At 46.3% G+C, this 18,999-nt stretch overlaps 1 protein-coding gene across 1 annotated transcript in view; it reads left to right on the top strand.

The window, feature by feature from the left end:
- adgra1b (adhesion G protein-coupled receptor A1b) overlaps window positions 1-18,999 on the top strand; it is a 148,565-nt gene that overhangs the window by 79,503 nt on the left and 50,063 nt on the right. The window contains exons 13-14 of the mRNA XM_031877970.1: window positions 16,992-17,202; window positions 17,693-17,901. Of these exons, the coding sequence (XP_031733830.1) occupies window positions 16,992-17,202; window positions 17,693-17,901 (420 nt within the window). The remainder of the gene's footprint in view (window positions 1-16,991; window positions 17,203-17,692; window positions 17,902-18,999) is intronic.

Here is an 18,999-nt window from a genome sequence, read left to right as displayed (position 1 = left end):
ATTACACGGAGGAGGATGTAATTTGTAATGTCGATCACCTCCACACTGGGCAAATCGGTCAAGTTGTGGGAAAAATCACTCTTCTTCATTTTGTAGGGATCACATATCTAATATGTGTTTCTATTTTCTGGCGATAACTGCTGCGTGCAGGTTCAACCAACCCTTTTTATGGATTCACTTTCCTCCATTTCCAGTTTGCGCAGTATATATGTTCTTCACTTCCTGCCCTCCATCTCAAATTCACGCATCATAATAGTCACGTGATTGCAAACAAGCTACAGGAACTGTGCTCACAGGTTTTGAGATCAGAAGGGGAAGATATTGGCTGTGGGAAATTACATTTGAAGCCTCAGTGGAGTATGTATTGTGTGGATGGAGGACAGCAGTGAATCAAATGGGAAACATCACAGGTGATACAGCGCCTCTGCAGAATGCACACGTGCGTGCCTGCACATCTGCACACTGATTTCATTTCTTGCGTCGTCTCTGCGCTGCCGTCCCTCTCAGACTCTAACTCTCACACCTTAATCCGGGATCTGAGGCGAGCGGGTACCTGAGGTGCTTTAGCTGAGTGAAAATTACATTTGCACTGACATGGAAAGGCAGGTCCATCCCTGCAGCGGAACTAAAGTCTGGCTGGTGCTAGCCGCTGTCGAGCATCCATTCTCATACGAATCTTCCTGGAGGCTGCGAGGTCTGCAGCTCACTTCCGAGCAGCTTGTTTGAGGGAGACATGTCGCAATCACCACCACGGTCTCATCGAGCTGGTTTCTCATTGTCTCACCTGCGGCCTCCCCACACTGTGTGTTTTTTGTACAAGTGGATGTGGCTAACCTGATGCAGCACAAAGTGCAGCATCTGCACGTTTCGCTCCTCTTCACTCGTCTTTGTTGAGATCCCCTTCTCTTCTGCCCCAGCCGGAATTCACCATCCGTGGGCACGTTGTGTAAGGCGTGTGTACCCGCATGTATTTGGTTTGTATTAGACCGAAATATAAAAATGAAAAGAAAAGAGGTGTTTTTCACATTCAACTATAAAGCAAGGGATCTCCGTCTGTCTGTGTGTATGTCGGTGTGTCCTTCGCATATCTCAAGAACTGTTTACTTTAATTTGGTGCAATTCGGACTCGTGGCACGTTCGATATCACAAACCTTTGAATAGAAGCAGCAGTACCCGGGGGTCGAGTAGTCAATCCTCTCAGAACAGGGGCACTCCCCATAAGGCCACGCCCCCCCCCCCCCCTGACAATGCTGCAAGTAGCGGTACTGGGACTCGAGCGATGTGCCCGCTCCTATGCACTCCAAGTGGCCACGCCCTGCACAGGCACAACTAAAGGGCTCCCTACACACGGAAAACCCAGCATTTCTGAAGCAAAATCAAAGAGGTCTTATGTCAGTCGAGCCTTCATCATAACCATTATCATTGATCATTGTAATGCATAGTCTGCAGTTTGGACACATTGTGCGATTGAAGTTGCTAGCTATGGTTTAAAGCTGCACTGATCAATATTATTTAGAACACGAGTGAATCAAATAACCTTGCGTAGCGTGGAAAGTGTCGCTACTGAAGAACCCACAGAAAATGATCACCGTTCTGCAGGTCCCTTCAGTTCAGTAGAACCCTTTTTTTCCTGTTTTAAATCGTTCTGGTTTTCCTGACGACTCAGCCATCATCAATCTGATTTCCAGCTGTATTAAAGCTCTGATAAACCAAGTGTACGCTAGCTGTCCAGTGCCAAACAGCAGACAGGCAGAGTCTGGTGAAGGAAGTGGAGCATTTAGCTGCTACAGAGCCTGGTATTTCCCCTCGGGAGCTGGTGGAGATCAAAACCAAGCTGATAGCAGAATAAATTGTACTTGCACTGGTCGAGTCACCAGAAACACCACACCCAACGAATGCTAATGTGTCTCTGTGTCGGCTGTGAATGGTGAGCTGCTTTTATGAGTTGTCTTTTCATCTCGCACCACCTCGTCCCAACCGTCGTCCATCAGACAGTCTAAACCCATGTGATATTTAGTTTACTCAGGGAAAGACAGGATATCATCACATTTGAGAAGCTGGGAATCTAAATGATTCTCTGTTGATGATTCATCTATTAATCATCCATTTGTTTGAGCTCTACTGCACGGAGAGTGATACCTTTTATATTTTAGAAACTGAAGAGGAACAGTTTAGTTAAGTAACTCAACCTTCTTCAACAGATCATTCAAAGAAAGACCTTTGAAAGTCAATTGACAACTAATGTGTTGGAAAAGCAGTTCACAAACCCGACAGCAAGGACTTAGCACAGTACTGTGAGCGAATCATTTTTTAATGGTCTTCTATGGGACGACCTCTTTAAGGACACGGCAACCTAACCTCATATTACTGGAACGGAGGAGCATTAAGTAGCCAGATCGACTGTTAAATGAATCCGAGTTCGTATAGCAAGGAGCTCAGCGCAGCTGCTCGGGTCAAATCTGTCGCCGTGATGGTGAATGGATTCTAAATGGACTCGTGTCGCGCTATACTCGTCGTCCGAGCACTCAAAGCGCTGTAACGCTGAGCCACGGTCGCCCCCAGCGCTCACCTCTTCTGAAGAGAGCGGCCGAGTTGGACTCAGTGCCGTAAAGTGACCAATTAGCTCCCGCCCCTGAGATGCTCGGGACATGGCGGCCATCGCTGGGGGGGGGGGGCCCGTGACGGGCTCTTTAGTCTGATGGGGCTCGAGATAACCGGCAGCAGTAGCCCCGGGGTCAAAAGCATCACAGGCAAACAGCTATGTCTCTCTCTCTCGGGACAGACGGGGGCAGCAGTAATGAGCTTGTTGGTATAAATCCCCCCACACCCTCCACCATTACCACAGCTGAATCCCCCTCCAGTCTGACACTGGGGAGGAGAGTCAAGGTGCCGTGCTGTATGTGCATGCATACATTACGGTGTTTAGTTGGCTGTCTTGTGGTGTTCAAGGAGCTCTCTCAGGACACTACTGCAAACATATCCTCCGAAGATTTACAAAATCGATATTTTTGTCTTAAAATATACATTTCCCTTTGAATTTGCTAATGGCTGGAGATGATTAGACGTTTCTTTTTACAAAACAACATAGATCACAGTCGACAAATTACAGTGTAAATATTTTGTAAATAATATATATGACTTACCTATTAATTACTACTGCTACTGGCAGCAAAGCGACTCATACAGGAGCATATTAGAAAACAAATAATAACATGCAAATTCTGAACTATTTTAAACACATGACACATCAAAGTCCAAATTTGCTTTGTTATGCCATCACGCCAGCGACACCAGTGGGCGGAGGCGTTGTGTTTTCGGGTTGTCCGCCCCCACATACGTCCGTTCTAGTGTACTTGACATTTCGGGAGCACAAACGTCCTCTTGGTCTCTTAAGACGAACTAGTTAGAATGTGGTGGTCAAAGGTCACTGTGACCTCACGAAAAACGTTTTTGGTCATAACTCAGGAATTCATATGCTAATTATGTCAATTTGACACAAAACGTCCAAGAGGAAAAAAATGATGAAGTGATGATCTTTTGGACAGACGCATACTGCAACGATTTACATTTCCCTTTTTCCATTGACCTGTAGCTAGCTCCTTGCATCAGCCAACTTCTTGTAGCATGACGAGAATGGATTTGGACTGGGGGGTCGGGGGACAAGATGTTGTCTTGGACAGAATGGAGAGCTTCAGGCCTGGTGGGACTACAGTGGCGTGCAGCGGCTTGGCGCTCCGTGACTGGAAAAGTGGATAATTTAAATTTGAGATACAATTTTGTCGATGAAGCTCAATTGGCAAGTTGACATATATGATTTTTTTTTTTTAACATGTATTAGTAATTGACCAGTATGCATGTCCAGTTTACGTCATCCATGCTAGAGTGTGGAGTCTTTAAAGAATAGATGGTACTCTTCAGTGAAAAAGTCCTGCGCTAAGCTGGAGAGGTGAATCATTGATTCCACAGTCCAACTTGGAACGAGCACAACAATCAATCAAAAGCCAATTGCTGCAAATCCCTTTGTTCTACCTTTTTTAGCGAGGTTCCAACACTGGGACCAAGGTTGATTGTTGCATTCTGAAGCATACATTAAACAGGGCGATGAGACAAAGCTCAGTGGGTTGTTAACACCATCACTCTGCTTGTTTCCTAATCACAGTGAAAACAAATCTCTGATGAATGACTCCTCTCTCCTCTGTCTCTGTCTCTCTGTGGTCACTGTGTACACTAAGTGGGACGGCTAAGTCCCTGTTGGGTAACATGGCTGGATCCCAGCTAATCACTTTTTGAGACAGGATTTTCAAAGTGTGCCCTCTTGTTTTATGCTAATCTGGGCCAAGTGGGGGGCTCTGTAGATGGACGAGTGTGTGCTGTGGGTAGATTGGCTCCAGTTAGCTCTGCAACATCCAAATCATCTGTCTGTTTATTTCAGCGACGTGGCACGGCTGACTGTGTGAACGCCTGATAAATTGACATCCAGGAGATGTTATCAGGTGCGGCCGTTAATCGTAGATTTTGACCGTGGACCGGGGTCAAAGACGAGCAAAACGTGCTCGGCGACAAATACATAAAGAAAACGTGCCGGATTACCCAGAGGTCAGTGAAAGGAAAGGGACAGTCTGTAGAATTCGGCAGCATCTAGTAGCGCGGTTCCAGATTACCCTCTGCTCGCTTCTCCCTTTCCAACACTGTGGTAACGTGTGCAGAGCCGTGGTAACGCCGTTCGCCTCGCTTGTAGGCCGTCCTTCGCCGTGACAAAAGCACATTCCCAGGTGATGACTGGCCTCCTCACATGGGCCAGTGAGCAGAGAAAAGTGTAGAGGTACTCGTATGACGGCAGTGTTGTTTGTAGCACCTATGTGACCCATTATGATGGCAGGAAGGAGAAAGTATGTAGACCTCAGATCATCTGGATTTTCCAGTGAGCAGATAGAACATTAAGCCTAGGATTACCAATATAAAGGCTGTATGTAGGCTTGGGTGATATGAGATTATAGCTCTCACCATAATGGTGGTCACATGTCCATGATAACCGTACAATTTTTAATCATGCAACACCTGCTATATTCCGTCTTTCTCTTTCTCTGGCTTTCTCTCTGCCAAGCCGCATTGTTGTAGCGCATCGGAAATATTCACATTTTAGTTTGATTTAGATTCATTGTGTTTGTATAAATGTAATTCACGGTGCTGTTAGATTGCTGATAGACCGCCCCGTTTAGCGTAAACTGTTTTTGACCACGTTGAAAATGTTGTCTTTGAAAGGCTAAACGCCAACAAATGTGGATGGAAGCAGAATATTTCATTTGATAAAAACCCTAACCCATGCATTTAGTCCGTTATTGTTATGTATTTGAAGTCACATGAGCGTGTCACGGGTTCAGACCACCTCTGATACTACGTGGCTCAAGCTGGCATTTTACTGCCATTGTGCCAAACAGGCTGTAGGTTGACACCAATTTATTACCCATGTTTAACAGATGAAATGCCTGACGTATCGAGTGCAGAGCCCAAGGGGATTTCATTTGCTCCCAGTAAGCTCGGATCATCATCTCCTTTTTCTTTTCTTCATCTTATTAAGAGAATTGCCATTCCAATCATGGCCATCACCATCATGGCGCTGGAGAGATTGCTGCCTGACTGATTGTTAAAAGGATGGTGCTGATTGAGAAACACAAGCCTTCTTCTCCTCTTTTCACTACATATATGAGTCAATTGGCTCTGGTCCCACTGCAGCGGGAACGGGGGGGGGGGGGTTGAGTTGACTATGGATGGGACCTTTATTGATCCAAACATGGAGGAGGATGAGGGAAAGCTGAACTGTCAGAGTGAGCTGACTATGGTAATGCTTCAACGGATCGATTAAAGGGATGTGCATTTGAGGCGCAAGAGTTCTCCAATAAATCCTCCATTCTACCCTTGCTCATGCTGAAACATCTTGGGTTTCCTCAGCATGACCAAGACGGGGAGACGGGTACAGCATGCCAAACGGCAACTGTGGACAAACACATGCATGCGTTACGCGAAAAACATGCTTGATACATTAACAAATGTGTAACTTTCACTCAGAGAATTACATTTGAATGAGGAGAAAAATCAACAAAATAATCTTGCTTAATCCCAGAGTAGAGATGCCCCGATCTTGTTTTTGACACCTTAAGCTATATCAGCTGATACATGGCTACATTGTTGTTTTGTTTTGTTAAAGCAGCTGATAAAAAAGGCTCCACAATCAATTCTTTCAGTGTAAACCGTCAAAATTCAAAATGTTAACCTGTTCCTTTTACTAATGATGTCTTTAGTGCTTATTTGCATAATAAGACACAATTCAAATGATTAAGAAATTAATTATTGTATATTTATTCACATATTTGCTTTAGTTTAACACACTTCTTGGCATTAGTAGTATCAATCAAGTATTATAAGCTGCCTAGAGCTCGTGTTAGTTAAACAGGTCATAATTCCCTCTCTAATATCTATTTACATCAATATCTATTTTATAATGCTGTGAAGACGTCTCCTTCAAATAACTATTTCTCGCCAAAAACTACATTTCACAAGATTACATTCGAAACACATCTTGATAGCGTTACAATTCCCCTTTGCCCTGTACTCATTTTTACTGAATTGAGTGTGAACGCATGACAGTGCAACTCAATGCAACCTCCGTTAACGTTAGCCGTTAGCTCCGTCTTTTTTAGCACAGCTAGACCGTGCTGGACACCAGCTGCCAGTAGCGTGTCACGTACCCGAGCAACCACGTGTGCAGCACCCTGGCCAGTGACAGCGTGGGAGGCGGGACTACACTATGAGTGTTTCACCACAGATGTGTAGTACTAGTTTGTTATTGAGTGTAAGTGTAAAAACACAATCCGTGGTTTTATGGGACTTCCTGGGTGATTTGGTGTCATCAGAGGCTCCTAATTTGAACTCATAGCAAGAAATCTTGTAAGATTATCTCCTGGCATGTCGAGCGACTCCTTCAAAGGTGACTCTGAAAAGTCTGTAGCTTGCGCCTTCATGGAGGACAACAGCAGTTCAGGTTAAGACCTGTCCGCACATTAGACTGTCAGAGCAGATAGGCTTCTTTTTTAAATCAATACAGCTGTCTGCACAGGCCAAATGGCATACTTTTACCCTTCAAGTCTATTTTCTGCCATTTAACCACAGTGACTGAATGTTGGGCTCTGGGTGCTGCTCAAACACAGGTGACCTACAACCAACACTGTGCTTGACACGGAGGACTGAAGCTGAAGGACCTGAGGACAGTCACACCTGGTCTAAGATAGAGGATGATTCCATCTGGTCCTAAACGTGATCGGACCGAACAGACCCAAAGTAGCAATGGCCCACCAACACTGGCAGCGGTGCAGGTGGGACAAAGTTCAGCCTTCGTTCGTGTTTCTCGCCCCCAAAACACTTTTGGAGCTGGTGCTGCTCGCCACTTTCATTGGAAAAGAGTTGGCAACACTGGTCTGGGTTTTTCGGTTGGATCGTTTTCCAAATCTAGCATACTTGCTGGTTTCTCCAACGTAACCTACCCAAGCCTCAAGTCAAGTCATCGGATTCATGACGCAAGTCATGTGGCTCGAGTCCAAGACTGAGGCAGGATGCGCCACCTATCAATGACCAAGACCCACGGCAATGAGGTCTAACTTACAACGGATAGAATTTGGACCCACCCAACTTGAGTCAGGTCTTGGATACTACAGGAACTGAGTGGACCCATTAAGACCTCGAGTTCAAGCATCATGTAAACTTGAACTAAACCTTCATCGCCATTCAACATCAACCACTGGGGATTTAAAGCTTTGAAGAGGTGCAGAACAGAAGTTAGTGTACTTAGCTATATTATGGAGTATTTTTTAATGGATCAGTGTCTTCGCTGTAGATAAGTAAATAATGATGTGTCCAGCTGTGATTGTGGGAAGAAACAAGACCTCTGTTGACTTTAAAAAGTGCGGAGGCTAGAGTTTTAATAAAGCCAATGCTACGCGACTAAGCCCAGTGGGCGGGAGCTTCATCCTGGGTGGGTTTGGTTTGGTGAATACACTTATTCTCGCTTTTCCCCCGGCTTGCGCTGCATCACAGTTACACAGTTACACACATCCGTGTGCTGCAACTGTCCAGCCCAACCTTTAACTACAACCAGTATAGCTTTTCTGTTACGCCTCCCCGTCTTTTACGGCTGTGTGCTCTGAAAGACTTCACATGCCTCGAGCTCAAAGGTATCATGACAGTGCCTTCGCAGACCACTTGCAATAACATCAGACATACAGGCAAAAAAACGTAATATAGTAAGTGTAATTAAAATGCCACAGGCCCGGGAATAAGATTGTCACTTTAGCCATCATCAGCCCTGTGAGATAAAAAATGACCACCAAAGCCATTACGGTTTTATTTGGTGCAGCGGCAGGATTAGCAGGAAGGGATTAATATGGTAAAAGGAGGCCATACATATACAACACTCTCCTTCTCCTCTTTTTTCTGTGCTTTCATTTCCTCCCCAGATCCGCTAGATTTGCCCATGGGCATTTTCCAGGCAAGGAAGTCAACTCCGAAAATGAGACCATCGCATCTATGGACAATGCTAAACATTTAAGCTAAGCAATGCCTCTTTTAGAATTTGAACATATTCATATTGGACATTGCTTTGCTGGTTATCCAAATGGCTCTGTAATTGTCTATTAACACCTTGTTATTTTCTTTTCTTTTGAAAGCATGAAGCGCTACCTGCTCCTTCTTAACGTCATTATGATGCGAGGGCTTTTTATGATGATTTGCCGTGTAATGTTCTCTACCGGCCTTCGGCCGGAAGGCAGACGGCTCGGTTGCATCGTGGAGGCGATTCATCTCCAAAGCTCCGCTCTTGCTCCTCGGCACCTCGTTCATTTTACACAACAGCAGGTGTGTGTAGGTACGACAAGGAGGGACGACGTGCCGCCTCACAGAAGAAATCCTTTCGACTCGGGCCGCTCTATGTATTGCGTCATCAAGGTCACACTCGCACTTTCCCAGGGCGGTTGAGCAAATCAGCTATAAAAATGTAATTATAGAAAATAAAGAAAGAATCTTAACAGTTTGATCTCTGCTGACGAGGAGGTGGAGAGGCCGGTTAACCGTGTTCCCGATTGTGGCTCTGCAGTCAAGCCGTCTCCCTGTAGCATGTTGGACTGCCGATGAATGACCCCCCCCCCCCAGCTCCCCGCGGTCATGCACACTCATGCTGATGTAAAGGCACTTTAACACGTGAAGCGCCCTGCTCTGCCACTGTGGAGGGAAAGTGTTAAGTCACTCGGATTCATAGGCAGGTTACCATGGAGACACTTAGACAGCTCTTACTATACCTGCATGCCACTGAGTCACACATGGGAGGAGGCACTGTGGGTCCAACACATCTCAGCTCATACACATCATGGACAGGACACGAGACGCACAGATCCCACCTGTGTGTGTTTGTGTTGCGTAATTATTTCATTCCAGGCTAATTTATCGAGTTCACCTCCGACTGCAAACGATCTGATGGCATACGTTTACGGGATCAATACTCGGCCCCCGGCTCCCCCAGAAAATGGAGAGATCGTCATAAACGGCACACGCTCGTCAAATCAAACAGCCGCCGAAAAGTAATTGAATGATTCAATCTGCCAAGCACACACGCACACACACACACACACCAGTTCACATTCATTTCACCTCCGAGCCGAATCTCAAATTACAATCTGAAAAAGACCCAAAGAGGCCGCAATTGTTCTACCTCCACCGCCCCTTTCTCTCTCTCTCTCTCTTCAAATGGAGATCTACTTTAATCATGTTGTTCGAGTGGAATACACACCTTTCTGGTTCAATCTACAGTCCCGACAGAATTGCGAGGGACGGACGAGTTGTGACATTTGATATCGGAGGAGGGTTTGGTCACCGTTACCCTACCATAAGAAGCCTGCTTGCTTCTTCTGGTAGTAAAGAGAGAGTGCTCTCTGACAGTCGTATCTGAGTGCCCTGATTAGTAAATGTATTATTTGATTTTTGCCCTCTCCCTCCCTCGCATATTTTTTACCAGCCCCATCAGTCACTTCCTCTTGGCGCCTGGTCTGGGTGTCGGACTGAGAAAGTGTTACTGAATCGTTACGCATCAGTAATACAGACCGATGTCTGTTTCAATAGCAACCGAAAGAAGCCAGAGCTCTCAGATGTACTGAACCAAGGGGAGCTCATATGTTCGTCCCCTCCAGCCCGATCCGAAGTTACGACTGCGTTTCACCTCTACGGGCAGCACTCGCTCACCCACTTTGTGTGACGGCCAACTGTTATTGCTGCACCAAATGACCGGCCATTAATCCCGTCTCCCTGCCCCGCGGCTCAATCACACTTCAGAAGCGTGAGCACGGGAGAGAAAACGTTTTGATAGTAAAACACGAGCTGGACCGACTCCAAAAAGACCATGTGACTGTGCGTGTGAAATCCTCTCTCAGCCTACGGTAAAAAACAGGATAATGTTGTTGACCGGACGCTGACTGTTTTCTTTTGGGGGGGGGGGATTCCAGTCAGGCCAATTCAGCCTTACTCACAATCGGCCAATTACAGTATAGCTGCTTCAGCAGTATTCAGAGTGAGCATGTTGGTGAATAAGCAGGTAATGAACGGTTGAGGGAGCGAATGAATACATGAATAGATAGCAGGCTCGTGGGTTCGTCATCGGCTGTCTGCAGAGCCGATTCTTCTCCTCGAATGGACAAGAATAAGAATGTTATTTAGTTAATGCTCATTAACGCTGAGAGAAAGGAGACACACGTGTCATGTTTTCACTGTTGATTCCTCACAACACAGTGAGCTATCTGGAAAAAAAAAACACACTTTAGGAATACTATTAATGAGCTCACATTGTCTCATATTGAGAGGAAACCTGTTGTCACCGAGACACAATCATTTTTAAGTCAGTGTGTCAACTCAAGTGGAATTTCACTGAAATGTAAATTGAGGTTGAGTCAAATTTTTCCAACAAATACAATAAAGATGGAATTATATTAAAGGGTTGGCTCATCCAAATAACAAAAGAACACATTCTCTCCAATAGTCCAAGTGGTGCCATGTGGTTTGGGTTTTACCTCTCCAGGTTGTAGAAACCCCCCTCTGGAATATCGACGACCCAATATCCCAATAAGAAGACACGGGAGACTAAATGTGGTTATTTTCTTCAGAAGGCTTCCCGGCTCCCACCTTATTACTCAGTATCTCCTCACAAACACCCCAACTCCTAGCCACGCCCCCTTACACCTGTGTGGAATAGACCACCTAATTAGTGTTGACTTATGGGAGGCGACAAGTGATAGCAGGGGTGGGAGGGGCCCAGTGCACCAGAGGTTTAACCTTGCTACGCTTTTTCCCCATTAAACCCTCTGCTGTCACACACACACCATTCTTTCCGTCTGTGTCATGTCTGAAGCTACTGTACTGGCTCTGGTACAAGAAGATTATGTCCCTGTTCTTAATCCGGCCCACACAGCTCTGATTGGCTTAGTTATTTCCCAACTGGGAATTGACCGTCAGCGATCACAAAAATGGACCAAATTGAATCGCTGGAAATTCTGTCAAATCAGAAGCAAGCTAATACAGTGGAGGTCAATGTGACTTAATTTGTGCATTACTGTAAAAAACTCAGAAGTAACCACAATCTCGTATCCCTGAAAATTACATCCATATTGGACAATTGGACAATTGGTGCAATTTATCATCCTACGCCAAAGTTGAGTGCCACTGCAGGAAGTAGTTTGCTCTTTGTATAGAACTTTAATGCCGGAGGCCGGTGTGCATTCTTTATTAACATTATATCTTTAATTAACCATAACCAAGTGCTTTAGCTGCACAAACCTAACCAGAGTTCCTTTTGCCATCACCACGACCTCGCCCTAACTTTACTGTTGTGTAATTGTCATGAACGGATAAAGAACAAAGCAATATATTCCACAGTGTCTTTAAAAATGTTGAGATTGGACCTTTAAAATCATTATGACCTGTCTGGCTACAAGGATGCTTCTCTGCTCATTAATCACAAACCATTTGCGTGGCTTGATACCACCAAGTTAGAGTATGTTATTTTGCGATTTGGTGGAACTGGCCCTTTAAGAATACATGGAAGATGATTTAGAGGAATGAAATCATGTTTGTTTTTGTTTTTTTCTGCTCTTTTTGTGTGTCCAAATTGTTTCTTATCATTACAGTGCTGCCTGAAAATATGTGCTTTCAGGAGACATTCTGTGCACTGAGTCACAGCCGTCTCTGCCTCCACTAATAATGGGCACGTAGGCTACACTGACGTGGCATCGGCAGGCTGATGAGGCAAACATTTGTGGATACGGGGGAAGCTGACAATGGAGCTTCTGTGTGTTTGTATTAATGAATGCCGTGAATTTCCCCCCCCCCCCCCTCTAAGATCTGTTTTGTCTCAAAAAGCTGGCTCATTATTAATCACCCCGCGGCAAATATGGTAGTTATGCTTTTACGCACAGTAAATAAAATCCATTTGTTTGTGCCGTTTTGTATCAGACGGCGTCATCCATCTGTCGCGGCCTCTGTGCAGGTTTCTGTTCCGGACTCGAGCCGCTGTGAAGCGGCAGCTTGAGACGGAGCCGACTGAGGAGAGTCGAGCAGGCAGCCGGAGCACATCTCTGCCTCTCCAAAGAGCCTGATTTCCTGCTTCAAATCCGCTCAAATGCCCCCCACCCCAAACACTGACCGACACCACCTGTCTGCAGGAAACGGACTCCTGTTGGCATGTTTAATTTCTCTTGATAAGCAATGCTAACAAACACGACAGCGTAACAATGCTCAAGAGGAAAGGGCCTTCCAAGCTGCAGCCGTGGCAATCACTTCTGTGGAATTATGTTTTCCTTTGTTTGTGTTTTGAACGGCCCGAATGCAAACCTCCAGAAAGTAGCTCCGGCAGTAGGGGCCTCGCCAAATGAGAGCAAACTGTAATTTATTGTCGGACTCCGGAGCCGTCGTGACCCCCCCCGAAGTTTCCCCGATGTCGACCTATTTGTCATGGTCACCGCGTCTTTGAGTCACGTCCGCTCTGACAGGACTGCCGATGATTACAGGGGAAAGAATTATGCAAATCTGCCATCGCGCTCTTCAGCAGTTCCTCTCAGACGAGGGCCGAGCTCAGCGGGCCGCCCTTTGAGCCAAATTCATTTCATTTATAGTTAATTTCTCAAGTCGCCGCCTGCGCAAATAAATACATGTATCCCTCCCACAGATATATCTACAAAGGCACACAGCTGTAGCTTTTTCTAATTTTGGATTATGCAATAAAGACACTCACTGGCTCTTAATTTCCCCCCTCTTTGTCTTAAACACACACTGACAGTAATCCCCCCCCCCCTCTGAAGTCAAGGAGCCATGTTTGAGCGTGATGTTTATGCTGTGATTTGGTGGCTGCCCTGGGTCAAACAGCGCTGTTGTGTTTTGCCCTGCAGGCTGTTTTTTTGTTTGTTGTTTTTTTGCAGCTCTGTGGTTCTGTGGAGCAGGGCCGTGCATCAAGGAGCAGGTGGGGGAGGGAGGAAGGGAGGGAGATGGAGGAGAGGAAACGGCTTAGGAAATAGGAGCTGACATTCACCTGGATGCCCTCTGTAAGGAAAGGAAGAAGTGGAGGGAAGAAATAAAAATAAGGGGGGGGGGGGATGATCCTGAGGCCTGAGCGAGAGACGGAGGGGAGCGCGTGGTTGTGGTTACTAAGGCTACAGCATGCCGCCCTGTTGGAAAGAGAGGGGTGGGGAGGAAGGTCAGACGGCTGAGGTACAACCAGCTAAATCAACTCTGAAGTGCGAGGTCCTCGGGGTCTAGTAAATGTAGCGGTTTCGGTTGCTCGGGAGGAACATAGATTGTCGTCGGGAATGGCGCCTTGTCCACGCCGTGGCTTACAGCGCACCCTCTGGGGTCTAAATCCCTCTGCTGCGCCACATAAAAGAGGATAAAAGACTTAGAAGGAGATGAGGAGACAAGTGCGCCAGATAAGATTTCTTTTATGCGAGCTGTACGCCTCGAAAACGCCCCCCCCCCCCCCGGCGTCACCGCGGAGGTCACCTGGCATTCTGTGTTCGCTGTATGAGAAGGGACCCCTCGGACAGCGTGCTGGCCCCTGCGTTTGACTCCCCCCGCCTCACGATGGTCACCGGGGCTCGACCCCCCCCCCCCCACACCTCTATCTATTGATGTCTGTATTCCACGACGTCTCGGAATACAGACTGCCGAGCTCGAGCTGTTTGGAGAAAGGAAATGATGCAACATAAATTTCAAGGCAGGGATTCTCTCAAGTCTTTCTACCTCTCCTCACACACACACACACACACGCACACACACACTAAAATCAATAGCCTTTCAAGAGCGAGTCAATGCAGAAAGTAATAGCGAACCAACCCAATGCTGTAAAATCACCACTGGCTCCCAACACACGGTGGGCATAATGTAGAAGAATTGTGCTTAAGCACGCCGTTGCTCTTTCACCGATATAGAATTATTTTCCAGGATCAAAACAACCCAGAGTCTTGTATCGAAGCAGGTCATCGCCGGGCCGCACCACATTCAACCAACACCACAACACCAGCACGCACAAAGGAGCTCTTGTTTGACTCGATTAAGAAATTCTGCTCGACATTGATTGGGCTGAACGTCTGACTAAGCAGCTCCCCACTAACTGTAAGGGCACTTTATGGGCATCCACATCCCTCTTGGTCAGGACGCTTCCCTCCCCTTAAAGGCCCAAAGCGCTGATCCCTTCACACTGTCGGGTGACGTGATTGAAAGCAAAACAAACTTGATTTGGAAAGCGTCCGCGTAACACAATCGTTTACCATGGACACGTCATCAGCCCCCGTCATCAACGTCATTCTCCACTGACTGAAGGAACAGCGTTAATGCTTCTTCCTAGCAATCTGTTCAAGAAAAAAAAATAAACGTCGGCATTGTACGTCATGTGTTGAGCGACTGCTATTGAACGTTACGTGCTATAATAGCGAGTATAACGAGGGAGAGAGACCTCTAAGGATAGGTGGGAGGGTCAGACGAACACAGGACTCTCACCCAGAAGGCCGCTGTTCGTGTCCCGTGGTAAACAAAAAGTAGACATTGATGGTACAGTTGTTAAGTGATGTTGTGACGCGAGTCACATTTAGTAAGAAAGTCTGCTTAGGGTTATGTACTTCGGTTATTTATTTACGCTACTTTTGTTTGTAACTTTACATTGCCACAGTACTTTACTACATTACATTGTTTCATTACGTTGTTATGTTGTTTTTGTTATGTTTCGTTGCTCTGTTTTGTTACGTTGTGTCGTCGAGTTGTTACAATATTTTGCTACATTATCTTGTTTTGTTACATTGTTTTGCTAAATTGTTACGCTACGTTGTTAGGTTAGGTTGTTACATTACATTGTTAAGTTAATTTCATACATTATCTTGTTAAGCTACATTTTTAGGTTACATTGTTACGCTACGTTTTTAGGTTAAGTCGTTAAGTTAGGTCTTTAAGTTACGTTGTGTTGTTGCGTTACGTTGTTGCGCTATTATTTGAACACAAACCATGATGTTTTTTCTTAAGTTTAGCTATCTAAACCAGCCAAGTTTCCAATTGTTAACCATGAGGAATTGCGTGTTTCTGCAAGCGTGATACGAAATGTAGTTATGAAACATATTTTGGGTTCAGAAACATCGACATTGAACATATCCCGTAGTTTGCAGAAATACACAATGCCAACCGTTCTCTTCCAGCGACTGGGTTGTGAATTAGTTTCTGTCAGTCTGCTTTGGACACTGATGTGTTTTATAACCCTATGATGGTCACTGACCTGAAGATAAGCACTTTTCTGAATAAATCACAACTGAGATCATGTGTGTAGAAGTATTTATTTATTTGCCACGGCAAGCACACTGTATTTCCAATTCTCTTATGATTATGTACATGAAATATTGAGCCCATCAGAGCCTGTGCAGTTATATCAGCCGATGGAATGCAGTGGAGTGCGTGGCCACATGTGCAGGTCGCACATGCTGACAGTGGCACTTTGGAGGCATTTTGTTATTATTAAACTTGATCTTCCGGCGGGGTTAAGTGCTGCCTGTCCCGTCCTAAGTGCAGCCAGTCACCGGTCCACACACCCTTGAACAACGTTTCTGTCCAGCAGGGGCGTTAATTCACTAAAGCACGTGGCAAAGTTCCTGCAGCTGTTATCGTGCGGCTCCAAAGGACTGGCTCCTGATTTTTCAAACAGATTTTCTTGGGACAGGAAGGGCACAGACTCCTGATCGCTAATATGTCATTTGTTCAATATGCAAAATGATCAGCTACAGGTTGTGGATCTTGAATGGGGTTTTTTTTTTGGGCTGCACATGGGATTGTTGGAGGGTTTTTCTTGCAGTTACAGAAATAAAAACAAGTTTACAAGATCACTTTGGATTGACTTGTGCTCAAAGATGGCGAGTGCCTACACCTTGAAATACCCAAGCCATGCCTTTCTCCTAGAAACCTTTTTCCCCCCAAATGTTGCCAGGGATGTGTTTTTTCTTTTTTTTCGGGGGTTCTTTGGTGTTTATAGTCGGAGAAAAAAAGATAAAGTCAGGCCGGTTGTCTCTTTAAATCAACCTGCAGTGTTGATGTGCCCTCAAGCTGAAATGGTAAGAACCATTTCCACCTCTGCGGCAGGGAGCCTGACCAAATAGGCGCACTAGAGCGCTTCAAACGTGATTCTCATTCCCTTGGTCACTTGCGGTCTATGGTCGCCTCCGCTCCCGGAGAGGGAAAGCAATTGTCAGTCTTTTTCTACGGGAGTTTGTGTTTTTCCTCCCTCCCTGCGCATCTCGGAGACATTATTTAATTTTTATTTCCCCCCTCTCTCTCTCTCTCTCTCTCTCTCTCTCTCTCTCTCTCTCTCTCTCTCTCTCTCTCTCTCTCTCTCTCTACTCTCTCTTTTTTCTTTTTCTTTTTTTTTGTTCCATCCGCAGAACTCAGTGGCAGTCGCCTCAATCCATTTACCGCTGGCTGGTACGCCTATCTCCTCCTCTGCGTTGCAATCTGTTGATAACTCCACTTGCAGGCTGCAGTTCATCGTGTTTCGCAATGGGAAACTCTTCCCTTGCACGGGGAATTCGTCAAATCTCGCCGACGATGGGAAGCGTAGGAGCGTTTCGACACCAGTTGCTTTCACCAAATTAGGTAAGAGGAAATCCATTTATACCATCACGCCCGTGATGTCAACGCAGCACTGTATCACCGACATGCTTACACAGACACGCGCGCACACACGCACACACACAGTCTATCCAGTTTGCTCTGCGCAACATGTTGACACACGAGCTTCGCAGCCGTAAAGCGTGCGTGTTGTTGCCAAAATCAAATCAATGACTTTCTGTAATTTCATTTCAGCGCACGAGCGTCCACGTCACATTCCACTTCACTGATGCACTCTGAAAAAAAAAGACTTCCTATTTTGAGTTCACGTGCCACACTTAACGCAACAGTCCGTCTGACACTTGAGCGATGTCTACGCGAGGCTCGCGCGCGCGCGTGTTTTGTATGTCGGACGCGCGCGCCCGTGTCCACGCTCCTCTTTTGGCAACATAGCACTTACAGACTTTCCACTTGGGTTCCTTAATTGAATGTCTTGCCTTTTCTCCCCCCCCACACACACCTCTCCTCCGTACAGATGGGTGCAGCCTCGGGAGCGCCGTGCACTCCGTTACCATCGCTCTCAGGCACTTCGCGCTGGGTGTAGACCCCACCGCCGCCTACTGGGATTTTGACCTGCTGGATGGACACGGCGGCTGGAGGGCAGAGGGCTGCCACATAACGGGCTCCGGGGGCAACACGACCACCATTCACTGCACCCACCACAATAACTTTGCCGTGCTAATGGTGAGTAGTCTGCCGTGCGGTGTGTACGGTGTCATTCATTTGTATAGCACCCACCATGCCCCCTCCCACCCACCCTCCACCACCCCTCCCACCCACATAAAGTGTCTCCCACTGCTTAGGGCCTTTTTATGGCTCAAATGAATCTCCTTTTTTTTTCTTTCACCACCACCACCACGGAATAGATGGAGTCACATGTTTTAAGAGGCACTTCGTGCAGGGGACCTTTAACGGCATCCTTTATTGCTGCTCCTCAGCAGAGGGGAAGGATTTGTCAAATGCGCTACGGGGATTTATTGGCTTTGGAGTAATGCGCTACGCTAAATTCTCCCTCCCCCCTCTCTGTATCCTGGAAATGAGAAGTTGCGTGTGTTGTATAGTCTGCCACCTTTTTTTTTTTTTTCTTCAAAAAAGGCAGCACAGCAGCAGCTGAAATAGCAGCGAGGAGCGAGAGAAGGAGCGCCTTGTCAGGAGCTATTCGCCTCCGAGCGCAAGTGGTGTGCTAATTGGTCGCAACCATCGCAAAAAAAAAAACCACCAAAAAAAACCAAAACATGTTGGACTGTAAAGCATAGCGTCGCTCATTCTTGTGTCTCGACGTCGGGCCGAGATGCCTTCTCCCGACGACGTCCCGCTGCTCACATTGATTTCATGAGGATAATACACCAAAAGCGCAATGGCATCGCATCGCCCAGTCGCTCCGTAGAGCCGCTGCGCCTGGTCCGCTCTTTTTTGGATGAAAAGAAATCCTCCGGATGTTTACCGAAGAGTGGGATTCGTTAGACTGGGAGGTCAGTTCTCCGTAGAGCATGAATTTAAACAAAAAAAAGAAAGTGTTGTTCTTGAGATGTCGCTGCTTTTCGAGTTGCCTTTTTTCATTTTTTTTATAGCTGCATATTTTAAGAAGCCGCTGTTCAATTCCGTTGTTGTTCGTGTGTGGAAATAAGCTTGCTTCGGATGAGAGGAGAGGGAAGGAAAAAAAAAAAGCCGCATAGGAATGAAAAAGAGTGGGGCACGGAGGTAAAGCGGCGGCGTGAGGAACGGCACGGGGTGCTGTGTGTGTGTGTGTGTGTGTGTGTGTGGTGGGGGGGGGGGGGGGGG

The sequence above is a fragment of the Anarrhichthys ocellatus genome, unplaced genomic scaffold (assembly GCF_004355925.1).
Source record: "Anarrhichthys ocellatus isolate YVR2014 unplaced genomic scaffold, GSC_Weel_1.0 scaffold3, whole genome shotgun sequence".
Lineage (NCBI taxonomy): Eukaryota > Metazoa > Chordata > Actinopteri > Perciformes > Anarhichadidae > Anarrhichthys > Anarrhichthys ocellatus.
This window is presented reverse-complemented; position numbering and strand designations above follow the sequence as displayed.